We start from the raw sequence: 16,383 nt of genomic DNA, 5'->3' as shown, positions 1-16,383 counted from the left end.
TTGTGTTTCCGTCAACATACCGCTGAAAGTCAGCTTAAATCGCTTCTACTATTTATGTTTTGTTAATTTTGTAGGCCTCTCGTAAACAAGACCAGTCAAAACAGCAGAGTAATTTCAGCTGCTTCCAGATCAAATGCATCAATATCTGTAAAAGTGTCAAGAATATATTCTACCAGAGATGAAACAGAATTCATCTAGCTTACTGTAGGTCATTATGCTGGTGAAGTGTGATAAACTGTACTAAAGAGTCTTCTTAATGCTTTGGATTTAAGCTGTGAGATCACAAATTTCCTATTTCATAGAGTCACAATTCCAAATTTTTTAGTATTATAACTAAACAAAGGCTGTTTTAAATGCAGATGTTTTAAATGCAAGACAATGAATACCTATATAATGGTAGGCTGGAAAAAAAGTAGTGTGAAATCACTGTGAAACACACTAATAGCGTACAACCAGGTAAAACATGTGTACAATCAGTATATGCTCTAGGTACAAATAATGTACAATCTACCTTTAAAGCAGAAATTGCACCTTTAAAGCCCATTTTGCCAATTTAAATAAATATTTTACAGAAAGGAAATGCAGTATTAAACTTCCTCCCCCTCCACATTGCCAAACAAAAGCAATTGATTCAAAGACTCCTATGAAGTTTATATTTTGCTTGTGTATTAACTATCAGGACAACCCTGTATTGTCTTATTTGGTTATTGGTATATAGACATTATTAACATCTTCCCTATACAATCCCTAGTTTGTTGTTAAGACTATCATGAGAACGTATCTAATAACAAAAAAAATTAAATGCTAATAAAATCCTTGGTTTTCATGTGTTTTCCTCTAGACAGCTGTATGATGAATGACTGGTACATGAATATACAGAGCAAGACAAGCATGCTGCATAAGCATCCAAATATATTCAAAATACACAAGTTATTTTTTCATCTTCCCCACAGAGTAAGAATTGCAGTTATTACTAACTTGGAAGTAATGTGCTTTTGCAACACATTACAATTTCACGAAACTACATTCCACTAGAAACTAAGACTAGAATGAGCTGGGAGTCAGGAAACAATGATTTACTATTTTTTACTGTTTTAGAAAGAAAGTGATTAAGGCTAGGCCACCCGTAAAGTGACATTTAGAGACAAACTGCACAGCTGAAACCAGAAGAGTAATTCTCAAGTCTGCTCTAAACACAGAGAAACACAGCACACCCTATCCATAAGGGACAGAGACATGTCACACAAGAAACAGTGCTGCAAATTTATTTTCTTTAGTTTTAAGTTTTTATAACCTCAACTTTGTTTATCCCACATATGACATTTTCAGTAATATGAGATAATCTAGTTCATCACAATTGCATGGAAAATTAGGTGCATGTGAAGTACAAACGAATTGAAAATACTTGTTTACATTAGATAGACTTCAAATACTGCTCAAAACAAAGCGGTTTTTCAGCTTTTTACCTTGGCATTTTGGAAATCTTCTCTGCAGTCCAAAGATAGGTAATGAATGGAGAAAAAAGCAACTCCAAAGCAGGTGGAATGAAGAAAGAGGCACATTATTAGGAGACACAAAAGAAACGCAAATCAAAGGAGAAGAAACACTCTTCCAATGACAAAGTCCAGAGAGAAACATTTTCCAGGTGTTTCAGAAAGGCCTGCTGCTGTCCATCCATCTCAGCTGGGTATATGAATCACACTCCATACTATTTAGTAGTCTACATTTACACTTGCAATAGAGAGAGCACCTCTTTTGTACTGTACATAATTCCTTGCCCCAAAGAGCTTACAATCTAAGTTCATAAAAAAGAATGCATCAAGTAGCTGGATCAAGATCAAAGAAATGGAGAAGACAGGGAGATAATTTTATAAGGGATTAAAGTTGGGTTACATTACTAAGTGAGGTAACTTCTGAACATCATTGGCAGTGATGTTCTTAAGACATTAAGTAGTTTTTCAGTTAGAAGGTCTTCTGATCATGAAAAACTGGTTTAAAATGTACAGAATGATGCATTAAAAGTAATCCACAAAAATTCTTAAAAATAGTCTTGTTGGCAAGACACAAAAAGGTTCAGAATGCCGAAGTTCTTCACTTGAGACACTAACTTGTCATTCTACTAGGAAGATATGGATGTTAGAGAAATCCGTATGTACATGTAACATTTGAATGTAAAAGACTTTTTACATTTAAGCTTAAAATGTTAAATTCTGATTTAAGAATCCTGTTGCTATAAACACAGGCTTAATACTTAAATATTAATATGAAAATAGTGCTATTTTAAAAATGTATTTTAAACTTTAAAATAAACTATGGACAAGATATGGTTGGTTCAAAAGATCAACATTCTTTAACTGCAGTGACTCATTCTTCCCACTTTTTAAAAAAGGGAACAACTTTTCCACTCTGTTCCTGCTACTTGTCAGTTAATAGTAGAAGTGATCAGTCCATCAGCTTTAAAGTTTTTTTCTTTACTTTGGGGGGGAGGGGGTAATTTCTTTACCTGGGTTTTTCTTCCCATTTCCCTATTCACATATAATTTTCTGAAGTCTAAGTCTTGCACTTCATATATAAATTTATATGTCACCTTTGTGCCCATTTAGCTATCATTTCTTAATCCCTTTACATGCAAACAGAAACGACCATCTTTCATGCAACTGTGACATCCATTCATACCAGAGAATTTTGCTTTTGATTATATACATAAACCATTTCTAACACTTCCATGACATTTGAAAAAATGTTGGAATAGTTATAGTAGTAAAAATTCACCCCAATTATTCAGTCTGTTGATGATAACCAGAAAGAGAAACACTTGTTTTTCACCGTAACAGCATAACCAGTGGCAAATATGACTTGACCTATCCTTTTGGAAGGGAAGCAGATGTTAAAAGAATTTCATTTATGCACAGAAGTGAGACAGTGATGTTAAGGATTGCTAACAGAGGATGATTTATCTTTAATTTTTAAAGGAATTTCTGAGGAAATCAAACCAGATATTAAGCCTAAAGAACTAGAAATATATTTGACCCAAGTCAATACTAACATTTACTTTTTAGAAACTACATTTGTATTAAATTTGCTTATAGAAGGATACAAAAGGAGTATAGCCACAGATTACCAAGAGAATCACTTCTGATCAACAGGTAAAAATGAAGGAAGAAAATGGCCAAAGGATTACGATCAATCACTTCTTGTACATGCCACAAAATTACAAAAAATTATCTGCAAACCTGCAATAAAACCCTCCCCCTTATTTGAATGAGTTTCAATTCCCAGGTAAAGATGAATCAACAAAATTAAAATATTGTGCTGTTTTATTGGTGTAAAAATCACACAACTGCTAGTTCTGATTCTGCAGAGATACATCCATGCAGTTAAACATCTATGATCCCACAGCCAGAAGAAGCCATTAAATAGAATATCTGCTGTTAGTCAGCAATTAATGCAAATTTACATATGAGATCAAAATGTGTGTATCGTACAATATACAACAAATCCTAATACAGTACATCAACCTGAAGAGCAAGATACACTCAAGGAACTCTGTTAATAGTGAAGCCTGTCTATATGCCAGAGAAGTAAGGCCTGGAAACAAGATGACAGAAGGTACCCCAGAATTCCTAAAAAGCAAAACTGTTGATTTTTTGTTTCATATATATTTTTTTTTTTCTGGGAATTAGAAGTTTATAGAGGTATTGACACATTACTTGACAATACAATTTGTTATAGTGAAGACTGGTGGATGTGATCTGCTATTAAAAGGTAACATGTGAGACATGCAATTACAGGTGGTGCTTAGATAATGTGCAATTAATGTTTGGGACCTACACTCAACTTTTTCACAAAAGGGAGAACTAAAGAAAACCTGTTTGATAGACTACCAATTGTGCCATAAGTGTTTCTACACATATGGCTGAATCAGGATTGTGAATGGATAAAATGTGAACACCTGGCAATCTGTGGTTACATACTCTATAATGTATGCAACAAAAATCACAAAATTCAATCCAGTTGATACGGCAAACAGCCTGCAAGAACTCTCCCAACCTGAGTAAGCTGGGGAATTGCAAAGAGGCAGGCTTTCTAGAATTGTGAACAACTTTCCATTGTCAAAGGCAGCTTGGGAAGTAACATTGGCTGATGGCAGATTAGTAGTTTGTCTCTTTTCTGGTACAACAAAATAAATGCCGTAGTGAATGAAGAGTTTATGTGCTTAAAGGTTAAAATCAACTGATTAGCAATCCTCATCTGCAAAGATATTTCAACAGGAAAAAAAACAAAAAAATTCCAGTTGGAAATTTTGGCGACAAACTCTGCAAACTGAAGTCCAACAAAGATCACGGATACCCACAGAAAAAGATGTGAGAGGCAGTGTCACATTCAAGGAAAAAGTAGTTTGTTTTTTTCTCTCTGTACTGAAATTAAAATACTTAAAATACAAAAGTGGACAAATTGACAAAACAGAACCACAACATTTAATGCAGAATAGAGTGCACTGAGCTAGATGCATGGATATTTAAATAGGCCTTGAAACCAATACCCCTTTCAAAATTAGTAAATTCACAGTTAACGGCAGTAGGCTTAGAGGTGAGAGAAGGGTCGAAGTTGTTCCAGTTGGACTTCCAGGGAGATTCTCTCTTCAAGAACATCCTACAAAAGAAAGATTTTCTACTGACAGTCCACAGAGAATGAGTACTGAAAATTTCCTCATGCGATCAAAATCTGCTTCAGTCTGAGGACTAACTTATATTCTAGAATCTCAGTAACTCCTTCAAGAAGCTGAATAGAAGATTGGTTGGCTGGTAATTACTTATCATTGAAAATCAGTACTTTGCTCCAAGCTGATGCCATTTACTATATTTTCCTTTCTTCAAATCACCCAAACCCAAACTTGTAACCAGATACAAACCCAACTGTAACACTATTTTCAAATGAAGTCTAAAAGTGTTAAGGGAGTAAGTTCTCACCCGAATTAAGAATATTGGAAACTCACAATTTTCTTCCCCAGTTTTTCCTCTTATGTGAATTTTATGCACCTCGACTCTCATAAACATTAACAAGTGAAATTCTGGCCTGAGTTTTTCAAATGACCCAACTTCCATTCTAGACAGTATGTTATTAATTCATGTTTTCATTTAAGATATTTTTTTTAATTACCTTGATAGTTAAAATGAGATACCTTAGGTAAGAAAGACAGCAGGCAAAAGACATTAAGCTGATGCCTACAGATAGCTCCAAAATAATGATACCTGACCAGATAAATTACTAATGTTGCACTAGTTATTGAACTTTAATAACTTAATTAAATTAATTAGACTTTAAGGTTTGCTTTTTCCTTCAGAAGAACACAAACCACCTCAGCTGCTCTTCTTGTTACTGCTTTTGAAGTATGTGATGACCATAACAGGTAACTTAGTATTAATGACGTGAAGTAAAATTTTAGTGTAGCTAAAATCAAATCAATACATTGAAAAATATGCATTGTAGTAGCGAAAGTGTGATTTGTAATTTCACACAGCTTGCCACAAATAGGTATATTCTGTGATCTACAACAATAGCTAAATATATCATATCAATATCCTCTACTACATTTATCATTGGATTGCAGTGATGCCTGTTACTGTGCAACACTAACATCTTGCTCTCAGAAGCTCTCCTCTTACACAGACAAAGACTAAAGAATTACCTTTAGTTGCTGCTGTAGTTCACTGTTCAATCTGGCCAAAACAGTGTTGGTTTCCTTGTTACGTCTGATTGATGCCTGAATTGCCTTCTTGTCTTTCCCCACTGATCTGAGAATATATTAGAAATACTGTAATAAGTGATTTTGCCACTTAGCTGAACATCTCACTTATTGTCCCCCTTCTTTAAGGGAGCAGAATCCTATTTTCAGAACTTTTTACTTGTTACACTGTTAAATTTTCCCGCTTCTGTCTGGCTTGATTAACCACATTTGTTTGTGTGGAAACACAGATATATACATTTCATATATGCACACATAGTTTGTTTCAATCAAAGAGCACACAGCGCATTTTAAAAACTTGTCATTATCAACTTTCTGAAGGCTAACACATTCTGAAGCAAACCACATTCATTTACCTCAAAGTGACTACTGCAGTAGACTATTTTCATGTTAGGACACACAGACTGCACATTTTGGACTGTTCATAGCAACCATTTAAAATTAAACACTACATTTTAATACTTCCGCCACTTATTTCCAACATACTTGCAGAAGCTAAAGAGTTCACACTCTAAAATTCAAAATCTCTTAAAAGTCTCCCAGTAGTAAAGGCTTTGGGACAACCTTTTTTTAACCCAAAAACTTCTTAAATTGTTGAATTAATCTAAATTAAACACACTGCCATTGTTTGCAACTCCTGGAACAGAAAGCGTGTATGCTGTTTAAATGTAAACTTTCCAGTAACAGATGTATTTATATACTTCTTGGGTTACCTAGGAATAGATGGCTGTGAAGCAAGAACAGCAGCTATGACACCTGTTTTCTGTGTATGTTCCTCAGCTTCAGGTCTTAGCTCATCTTCTGATTTTAATCTTCTACGAATAGGCTTCGGTGGTGGAGCAAGTGGGGTAGTGCCTTTAGCCTGAAGAGGAAAACACAGCCTATTAATTCTCTGGAACTACATTTTATTTGGATAAACAGCTTGGTAACTTGTTAACTGGGTAACTTGTGATTCACATTCAGTTCAGTGACTGAGGCAACTGAATTTACAACCCACCAAGTATTTTCTGCTGGACATCTAGCTGCATTCTCATTTGGTCTGGAAAAAACCTGAAGTACTAAATCCTACCATGTGGTGAAAAGCTACTAAGTTGCTACACACTGACAAAGAACTGTGCAAGCAGAGACACCACAGTACAACAGCATACTGTAAACACACAGCAACGCAGAGCACGCTTCCCCCCAGTAATTATATGTCTGAAACCAAATAAAAAGCTACTTTTAATCAAATTCTGCCCTTAACAGTTTGATTTGTTTCAAAAATTTGAAAACTTTTAAGTATCTTTTCTGCTGTCTCAAGAAAATCTAATCATCATCTGCTGCTGCAAAAATTCACCATACACATGCCTAGTCAAAGCACCCACCAGGTCTAAGAAAACCAGTGGACACTTAGTAAGCTGCTGCTGCAAATCAAAACATTCAATTTTATCTACATCAGACAACTGTGCTTTGTTCCAAGGGTTCATACCGCACTACTGGGGACATTTGCAGGTGCTTTGTCTTCAACTCTTCCATCTGCTTTGGCAACTCTAAGAGAACTTGCAGAATCAGAAGGCTTCTCAACCTAAAGGAATATAAACTGTATTTAGAAATCTACTCAACATATACTTCATTTGGCAACAACTGGGATAAAACCAAGTATGCTGTGTTCTGCTACATGACTACAGTTAACACCTAAAATTCTAGTTCACTTCTCAATTAGAAACACAAGTCCAATGTCATGAGGCACTGTATAGCACAAAAGAGACTCTGGCCTGATCACAAACTGCTGTAGCTGTTCCTGCTATTACGGTACCACCACTACCTATTTGTCACTGCCAGAGGTTAATCCCTCCAGTGGAACACAATGTGACTGTTCCCCATCCACCTCAGTGTAAAACAATCAGCAAGCTAAACGTAAGCAGTTTCCAGTGGCTACCATAGCTGGTTTTGCAATGAGGTACATGGAGAGTGCTCAGATGGGTCTGTGTCACTGCCCTTCCTGAACACGTGAAGTAAGAGCATGCTACTGACAGCTGGGAGAAAAGCCCCACAGGGACTTTTGCAAGTGAGGATGCAGGAGTGTCCCAGAGAATTTATAATCTGTGTAAGAGCTACAAATCATCAAAGGAGAACATGAAGTAGTTTCTGCAATAGCAGCTAGCTATGACATTAATACTAAGGCTTCCAGACTTTCAAGTCCTATGTCTAGTAGGAAACTTTTTGTAAAATTTTTGTAAACATATTTAATGACAGAAGGATGCCAGAGCTCTATTCACTTTAGCTGTTTCTCTGATGACTTTGAACAAAAGCAAATTAATGGAATTTTAGCAGATGTTTACAATACATGACAGGCATCTCCTTTATTAAGGCATGTCTTTAAGACATGATTTAAAAATTACCAGCAATTCATTTGGAAGGCTGGCAAGAATGAGTAGAAGAAAGGTTTTGCTTGTGCTAAGTCTCAAATGCATCAACACAATTATGTTTGTGCCCATGTATGCTAATAAAAATCTGTTAAATAACAATCAGGAGCTGAGACAAAAAGAATTCCTTCTGCCTAGGTGTTTGGCAATAAATAAGTGCAGCCGTGCACAATGTCATTGCTTTCTAGCAATGGATTGAGACATCATAAAAAACAAAACAGAACAAAAAAATCCCAACAAACAACACACCACTGACAGAGAACAGCAGAAATAGGTTTTAACCAAGTCTCAAAGCTGTTGGTGGTATTAAAGCAATTGACAAGGCCTTCCTTTCTATTCACCTGCAAGACTTCTGGGTGCGTTTCAATTTCATCTTCTTCCTCTTTGTTTACACCTGAAACAGCAAATGCCTCAAACTGGCTGAAGTCTGCAAAATTTGGCTGCTCTGGTATTTGTTGAGGTGAGGTACTGGTATGAGCTATTAGGCCATCAGCATCCACTGAGCGATGCACATGAGGACCTGTGCCCTGCAATAAAATAACAAAAATATCAAGGGACAGAATGTTACGGATTATTTGCCATTTTAGTGGACAAAAATTTATTTCCTATCAGTAGGACAACGTGCACCTCATGCAAGACGTGAATGCAGAAATATTCCATGGAAAGGAAGTTCAGATATACTATTATCTAGAGAATAAGACCAAAGAGGGATGCAACGTAGCACTAGCTAGACTCACTGAACAATAGATATTTCTGCTGTGACAGAGACACTTGGGCTCTGGGGCCCTGATAAAGACTTTTAGTCTAGTTTCATAGGGAAACATGCTTATGTAATCACTGTGTGGAATAAGTCTGTCCTTGTACATTCCCATCATCCCTTCAGATAATTTCTGAATCACTGACTGACTTCAATGGCTGGTAACTCAGATTCTAACAAGTAGCTACTGGTGAGAAACAACTAAAAAGCAATTTTATCTATCCCATGTCAGATTTGCACAGCAGTTGAAGGATTCAGCTGGCTGAGACAATGAAAAAACTTTTTCAAGATATGCTTTCTACCAAATCAGCTAAGTGGTTTCACTCAGACTACAACTGAAAAGATCAGCAAATCTGTGCCAAGTGAAGAAGTGGAATCACTCCTTTTAGGGGCAGACATATTATGTAAAGCTCTACCCTGTGCCTGACAAATGGAAGACAAAACCTTATTTTGCGAAACTGGAAAATGGCTCTCGCAGTCTTTGTTATGGCCTATGCACTCTACAGGAATGGATAATGAAATGTGAAAGGATAACTTTTCTCTCTTTCCCACAATTCAGAGCTCCAGAGCCATTCATTCATCCTCAATATCTACCTTAATCCCCTACCCATGGTTCGACTAGAAGCATTTTTTTGTTCAGGAAATACTAGCATTTGGCTATAGTCTAGGTTTTGCAATCATTCACATCCTGGGGCTTTCAAAAATGTATCAAGAATAGTACTCATTGTAGAGATATATTAAAATTCAGTTATATAAAAATAATGCACTGAGCTAGAATATGATTTTTCAGAAGCAACATCACCTGTGAAGGCTGTGGTCTTGGAGGCACTGCAGGGGGATAGGCAACAACTCCAGATTGTTGCTGTCCTGTAAAAGACACACCACATTTGGCCAAGATTGTTACTCTGTATATTACAGTGATATTAAATTTTCTTAAATGTCAACATGAAGAAACCATTTTGCCACATATTAACCTGTCATATTTGGGCTCATAATTCTAGTGTCATCTCCTTTCAAACTGGCAAACAGAAAAAAACCAGGATTAATGAGAACATGTATCTTGTATAGACATGGTCATATTCTACTGGTTCTAGTATCCTAGTCTTTGGGGGTTTTTTTGCCCTCATTCTAAGCTCTTAGTACTTTTAAAACCTTTGTGATCCTGAATTTAAAAGTAATGACAAGTCAGAAGTCTGATAAAACTCCTTAAGCAGAACAGGAGAAGGGACCTTTAATAATTTCCTCTGAAGTCAAATACTAACCCATCTTCAATACATTAAAAAATACTCCCCTTGAAAATTTACTGGCAGATGCAATTCATTGGAGATGGGTATACAGCCAGAATATTTCCTGACTTTGCTTCCCACATTCATCTAAAACACTACAATGCCAGAATTCAGAACTGACTTTTAAATAAGCTAATTAAGTAAAGTGCAATATAAATTTTAATACAAACAATACAGTAAGAAGGACATTTGCAACTTCTTTTACTCAGAAGTGGTGCTTTATAAACCAACATTCTAAATCATTCCTCATAGAAAAAAAGCACTGTCTGCTTCAGGAATACCTGTGCTGAAAAATAATACACACTCAGAACACAGCATATATGTACCTGGGGTAACTGAAAAGGATCTGTTCATATCTAAAGATGACGACCGAGAATGAGAAGCATGAGGCCTTGGAGGGGGTGGTGGTGGTGCAGTGTTATCTGGAGATGTTCCTGAATGTGATCTGCAAAACACATAAGCTTCTGTAGTGATTTTAGGTGGCTACAACAGAACTAAAATAAGAAGTTCTTCAAAGCATGCAATTAAAAAAACAAGTTTGACAGAGGTAAAAACTCCTGATTGCCATTGATTTTCAAGATTGCCAAATTAAACTTCCAGTATTCTTTGATTTTACAATTGGTTTTGTATTTTCATTTACTTAAATATCCCTTATTCAAATTATTCTAAAATTATCACATGTAATTCATCTTTGTGAAACCAACAGCTTGATGCATACCCCAAACAATGATAGTTCAGGAACAGAGAATGCTAGATATGGTATTTCCATTCAGATGGTAGTCACTATAATTTTTAAGATGCAGTCAACATCGTGTTTCATTAAAGAAGAATATTGGGTTTTTGTTGGGCCTGTCTCTGCGCATAGTGAGCTCAAGAAGTATCTCAGTTTATGAGATAGCAACTGAATTCTCTGACTGAAATCTTCCAAATCTATACACTTGGCAGAATCTTCAGAAATTTTGACTAATTCTTAGGTAGTATCACCATCTAGTGGATACCTGTTGCAAATTCATGGAGAGCACATGCAGAAAGGACAGAAGGATAAATTACTGCACTAAGTGCCATTTAAGTGAGATTTATTGTATATAGAACTTTTTAAAACTTCCTTTTAAAACCAGTTTGCAGAAGCTTCCTAATTTGTCTAATTTGATCAGGACAAATTTACTGAATCACTGACATGAATGCAGCTGCTTTTTTATTCAACTCGTGATAAAATCTTTTCTATGACTGACCTCTGCAACATTCTTCTATAACTATCCTAAGATGTCAACTAGGAGAGGTAAAGGGCACCCAAGTTTCACAGAAAACCTGGCATTCCCAAATGCTTAAGTCTAGACAGAAAACTGAGTTATCACAATAGAAAAGTTTGTTTTCTTAATATATTCTCTATGGCAATGCTTCTTTAACACTGTAACTCTCCAGCTGATATAATTAAAATCTAATTATACTGACTCCTTGGGTCATCCCTCCAGCTAGTATAATCAAAAAACCACAAGAAGAATTAAAATGGAAGAAAATATTTTAAGGAGAATTCTGAAGTATCATTATCTGACACAGCCTTGTCAGTTTTTGCTTTTTGAAAATACATAAAAGTTGTCTTGACTAATGGTAGGATTAAGGCCAGTGTCATCTCTATACAAAATTCCAACTGGTAGAAGAGATGCCAGTGGAAGGAAGTAAAAGAGTAAGTGGGACAACAAATTTCCTGTGTGCATACTGCCACAACTACCAGGTAAGGACAGAAGCTCCCTGTGCCATGATGTGGGAACTTATCAGAAAGCTTCACTCATCTACCCCAGTTCAGCAAGAGAACCTAACCTAAAGTCAAAGAGTAAAAGAACATGTTGAAATCATCATGTCGATAGTGCAAAAACATACATGAAAGCACGACAGAATCACATTTTCCATTAAGTAACAATAGAGGAAAGAATCTTTCAAGTTGCTGTACTGACAGGCAAATGGAAATCTTTCTTTGTTACTGAAGTCACTCTAATTATTTTTGTTTTGAAACTTACCTCTGAAACTGATTGTAAGATGGTTAATGGCGTAGCTGGTTTTAATCCTATTCAGGCAGATTTAATGGGAACAATTAGCACCAGCTAGTACAGCACATTCTCTTGAGTGAAATTATGCAATTGTTGATTTTGTGCTTGCATAGCTTTCTCCAATCCCTTAATTTACACTGGGCCTATGACTGCCCTTTATTCTATGTAAGTCCACTATTAAAAGAGATTGCATTACTGCCATGGCATTGCTAATTTGTGTTTAATTCTTCTTTTAGGCTATGGTGTCATAAGGTTCTTCTCCAATTATGCCTAATGGGTATTTTTAAAAATACAAAAAATTGCCTTCAAGTAACAGCCTGGTCTCATGTGCTTACATTCCCTTGTGTTTAAGGGGAAGGTATTAAGATTCCAACTGAACATGGAGCTTCACATGGAACACTTGACTGACCAATCTCAAATTTTTAGACAGCTTTCCTTTTTTAATTTTCACTTTGCACACTAACAAAAGCAAAACACATTGTTAATGCATTAGAAAACAGACTGCTTCCGGATTCCTGAGTGTTAAAGCTAGGAATCTATTTTGCCACCATTTTATAAGCTAGTTGTCAAATAGCCAGGAGCTGAGAATAGGCTTCTTTAAACACCTTTTACTTGTGTTTTTTCAGTTGCTACTCTACTGACCGTTGCCGTGTTACAGCATTTCCGATTTGCTCTGGATCTGAAGTGTAAGAGTCCGAACTGCTGTAACCATCTGCTGGGAAAAGAAAGTACTGTTTCATATTGCTTTGCATCATTAGCATGCTCTAACAGACAAATAACAAATATTTTCAACTATCCAATTTCTTTTGTTAGAAAAAAAAAGAACGTCCATGTATTGCTTCCCTGTAAGGTATAATCTGGTTAGGGTTCAAAATCATCGAGTCTGAATAATTGAGGGATTTAATACAAACCAACTTCACTCAGCCAACACTATCAGTTGTTGGTTACTATAAACTGAAGAATAAACAACGACAGTAATGTTGTATTTAAAATACAAAACTTAAGTTTTATAAACAGTAATTTTTAAACACCTGACATTCTATCACTTCAACAATCTTGTGAAGCGTGAGGGACACCCAAGTCACTTTGTTGCTTATTGTAACTTCTGTACCACTGAGGCTGATGGTAAACCTTGTTTTAGACTGAATCTTTTTTAAAACTTTCAGCATTTGATTAAGGAAACCTACAGAAATGAAAGATGCTATTAAAGCATCATAGACAGATTCTTAAGGACACTCTTACCCTTAAAAACTGCAAAGCTTGAGGGTTTCTTTCCCAGAAATGAGGAGCCTCACAAAAATCACAAGATTTATATGGAATAAATGTATAGAAAATTTGACCTCAGAATAATTTATCACAAGGAATTATTCTAGAGCACCAGGTAAATCAAAGTTCAAGGTGGAAGTCACTGGAGCAAAGGAACTCAGATGATTTGTTACCAGAGAAGAGGAAAATTCTACTCAAAACCACCAAGATTCTTCTGAATTACCTGCTCTCAAAGGATTACTTTAACCACCTAGGACACTGGAGTTTTAAAAAGTGGTAAGACACGTCAAGCAGATCTCAGAAATAAAAATCCTGCAGAGATGACTTTCCTGATCAGCAAGGCACATTCTTAACCTTTTACATTTTTTATACCTTTTCTCCTTAACACTGCAGGTACTACACAGTGCTTATATCTTACACTGCAATGTGATTTGTTTTATTTCACTATCTTCTTCATCTGAGGGAAAAACACTTTATCAAAGATAAAGCTACACTCAGATAAGGAAAAGGGAGCACCAAAAGGCTCTTGAACTTAGATCCTGCACACAGTAGTAGTTCTACATTAAAAAATCTCTGCTCATTCTTTCTTTTGCATCAGAAAACTTCTTAGTAAAAACAGAACTCTACTTAAAAAGTAAAACTCAGACATGGTCAGGACATTGGTCAGAATGAAGAGTACCACCGAAACAGAGTTCATGAGAAAAGCAAAACACATTGCAAGATGGTACTTTCTGAATTCCTCCTGTATTACAAACCAGTCAAAATACTTCTGGTCTTAATATTACGAAGGATTTAAAATAGTGAGTTCTTGAAATTTTATTTTTACTGAAGAAAACTTAACAACTTGAAGAAAACAAAAAGAGACTCTCAGAAATACTCCAGAGATTCATTCAGCCTACATATAATGTTGGACCTCTCTCAATATTAGAGAAGTGGACTAATCAAATCAAATTTTAAAAAATGCAATATGCTTTGGACACAGGGCATATTGGAAATTGAAAAGGCTATTAGAAGGAAATAAACAGTTGAAGAGCTGTTCCACTAAAAATGGAGTCTGTTGCATTTTCTTTGTAGCTAAACCAGATGAGAATTGCCTGGAAATTTTGTGGTCAACACATTTTCACTCTTCAGAAATACGTTACATGGTTCTGAGGAAGATCAATAAATGCTACTTAGTGAATTCCACTTTATGTACACTGAATTTTTCATTCTAGGATTCAAAGAGAAAAGAGGAAGATGGAAAAGAGCTGACAAAAATGAACTTTCTTGAGCACATTGGGTAGGATAACAATTTCAGTGACATCAGTAGAACTTTATTAATAACTGTTTCTAATACATACTTTGTATCAGAGATGTTTCTGTTCTTAGGACAAGTTTGTCTCATTTAAGAGCTCCTACTATCCAGCCAGTTTTCATTCACTGAGGGATATATCAGATCTACATTTTGTGTAATGTAAGAAATGATACCAGAAAGCACTTTGATACTTACTAACTGTATTTCCAGATGTAAATTTTACAGATGAACCCATTTTATTTTCTTCTGGGAGATCTGATGGTTTCACAAGTAGTGGACTAGTAGGGTTAGCATGATCTAGATGGAGAAACAAATCTAGATAAATGAACTTATTCAAACTAGCCTTTATTTCTGGCACTTTACATTGGTTTTCTGCCCTTACCTAACTGCTGCAGTCAATACTAAAATTGGTGTATTTTAACTCAGAAGTAACACTATTACAATATAAAACACCAGTTTTTCAGCATTAAGAGCTGTGAATTTTCAGCTATTTATAAGGCCAAAGAAATTTTAAAAGAAATATGTTGTCAATACTATTTATTATCCTATGCTGAAGACTCTGCATGAGTTCCATGATTTTAGGAAACACTGACACTGAAAACTAAGACCCCTCTATTCCTTTAAGAAAATTTATCAAACCACCTTACTTATTATTGACCACAGTATTAAAAAAAAACCTGCCAATATTCCCAAATGCTTTCAAATTTTAAAATAATAAATGCAGTATTTCTGACCACAGAAGAACAAGCTTTATGAATGCAGGTTAAGACCTCCATGTTCAGTTTCCTTCAGTGTTTAACAAGGAAATCCAGACATTCACTTGCAGGCCCAAATCCAATCTTTACCAAGATGCTCCAGAACTACTCTCCAAGAACCATTCTGCTAGAGATGGTAAAATCCTCACTACAGCAAATGGCCAATTCAAGCTCTGCACTTATCTGAACAGCAATTCTTAACTCAGTAATGATGCTCGTTACAACTCCACATTTATTCATCCTTGGTGAAGGAAAAAAAGTATGTTCAAGAAACTAAGGCCAACTCTAACTGTATGAAACTTTCCAAATTAGCAAGAGAAAATATCCTACCACTTCCAGTTCTTTTAAGCTCCATTTCCTGCATGTGGATTTTGCTTGGAGTCATTCTTATAGGAACTGGGTGCACAATTGCAGTGTCCTGTGGAAGAGATCACAGTTATGTTAACCCAGTTTAAATCACTCTTAAAAGAGTCTCTGACACTATGTGTAATGTTGATTCTAAACAAAATTTTGTAGATTTAGTTTATTTGCACAGTGCCAGGGAATTGAATATACCCAAAAAACCAAAGTTCTCTAAGCTGTAGTCTCTGTAATGTTAACTTAGCTACTTAAAAGGACAATAGAATATGTTTCTATAGATAACTGCAAGAAAGACCTGACTTTTACCAGCTTTCCACCATTTCTGGCGTATCAGACATATGGTCCTTTGAGCACATCTCCAAAAAAAAAAATAAAAATTACAATTTAAACCCCGACTCCTTAGCTTTATTTATAATGCCTCAAAAAAAACCAGCCTCTCTAAATAGTATAAGTAATGGTCAACGAAATA

General features: G+C 35.7%; 1 protein-coding gene across 50 annotated transcripts in view; it reads right to left on the bottom strand.

The window, feature by feature from the left end:
• Positions 1-3,299: 3,299 nt before the first annotated feature.
• REPS1 (RALBP1 associated Eps domain containing 1) overlaps positions 3,300-16,383 on the bottom strand; it is a 62,150-nt gene continuing 49,066 nt past the window's right edge. For 14 of the 50 annotated variants that reach the window (XM_086877382.1, XM_086877395.1, XM_086877378.1 and 11 more), the window contains 10 exons: positions 15,885-15,972; positions 14,995-15,096; positions 12,882-12,954; positions 10,521-10,639; positions 9,711-9,775; positions 8,493-8,678; positions 7,215-7,310; positions 6,460-6,608; positions 5,690-5,795; positions 3,300-4,653 (listed from right to left, as the gene is read on the bottom strand). In XM_086877382.1, the coding sequence (XP_086733508.1) occupies positions 4,585-4,653; positions 5,690-5,795; positions 6,460-6,608; positions 7,215-7,310; positions 8,493-8,678; positions 9,711-9,775; positions 10,521-10,639; positions 12,882-12,954; positions 14,995-15,096; positions 15,885-15,972 (1,053 nt within the window). In that variant the 3' untranslated portion in view covers positions 3,300-4,584. The remainder of the gene's footprint in view (positions 4,654-5,689; positions 5,796-6,459; positions 6,609-7,214; positions 7,311-8,492; positions 8,679-9,710; positions 9,776-10,520; positions 10,640-12,881; positions 12,955-14,994; positions 15,097-15,884; positions 15,973-16,383) is intronic. The other 36 variants (XM_086877384.1, XM_086877379.1, XM_086877381.1 and 33 more) reach the window with 3 other exon arrangements.

Source organism: Cyanistes caeruleus, chromosome 2 (assembly GCF_971803275.1).
Source record: "Cyanistes caeruleus chromosome 2, bCyaCae1.hap1.1, whole genome shotgun sequence".
Lineage (NCBI taxonomy): Eukaryota > Metazoa > Chordata > Aves > Passeriformes > Paridae > Cyanistes > Cyanistes caeruleus.
Note: the sequence above shows the minus strand (reverse complement) of the source record. Positions and strands in the feature narration are given on the sequence as shown.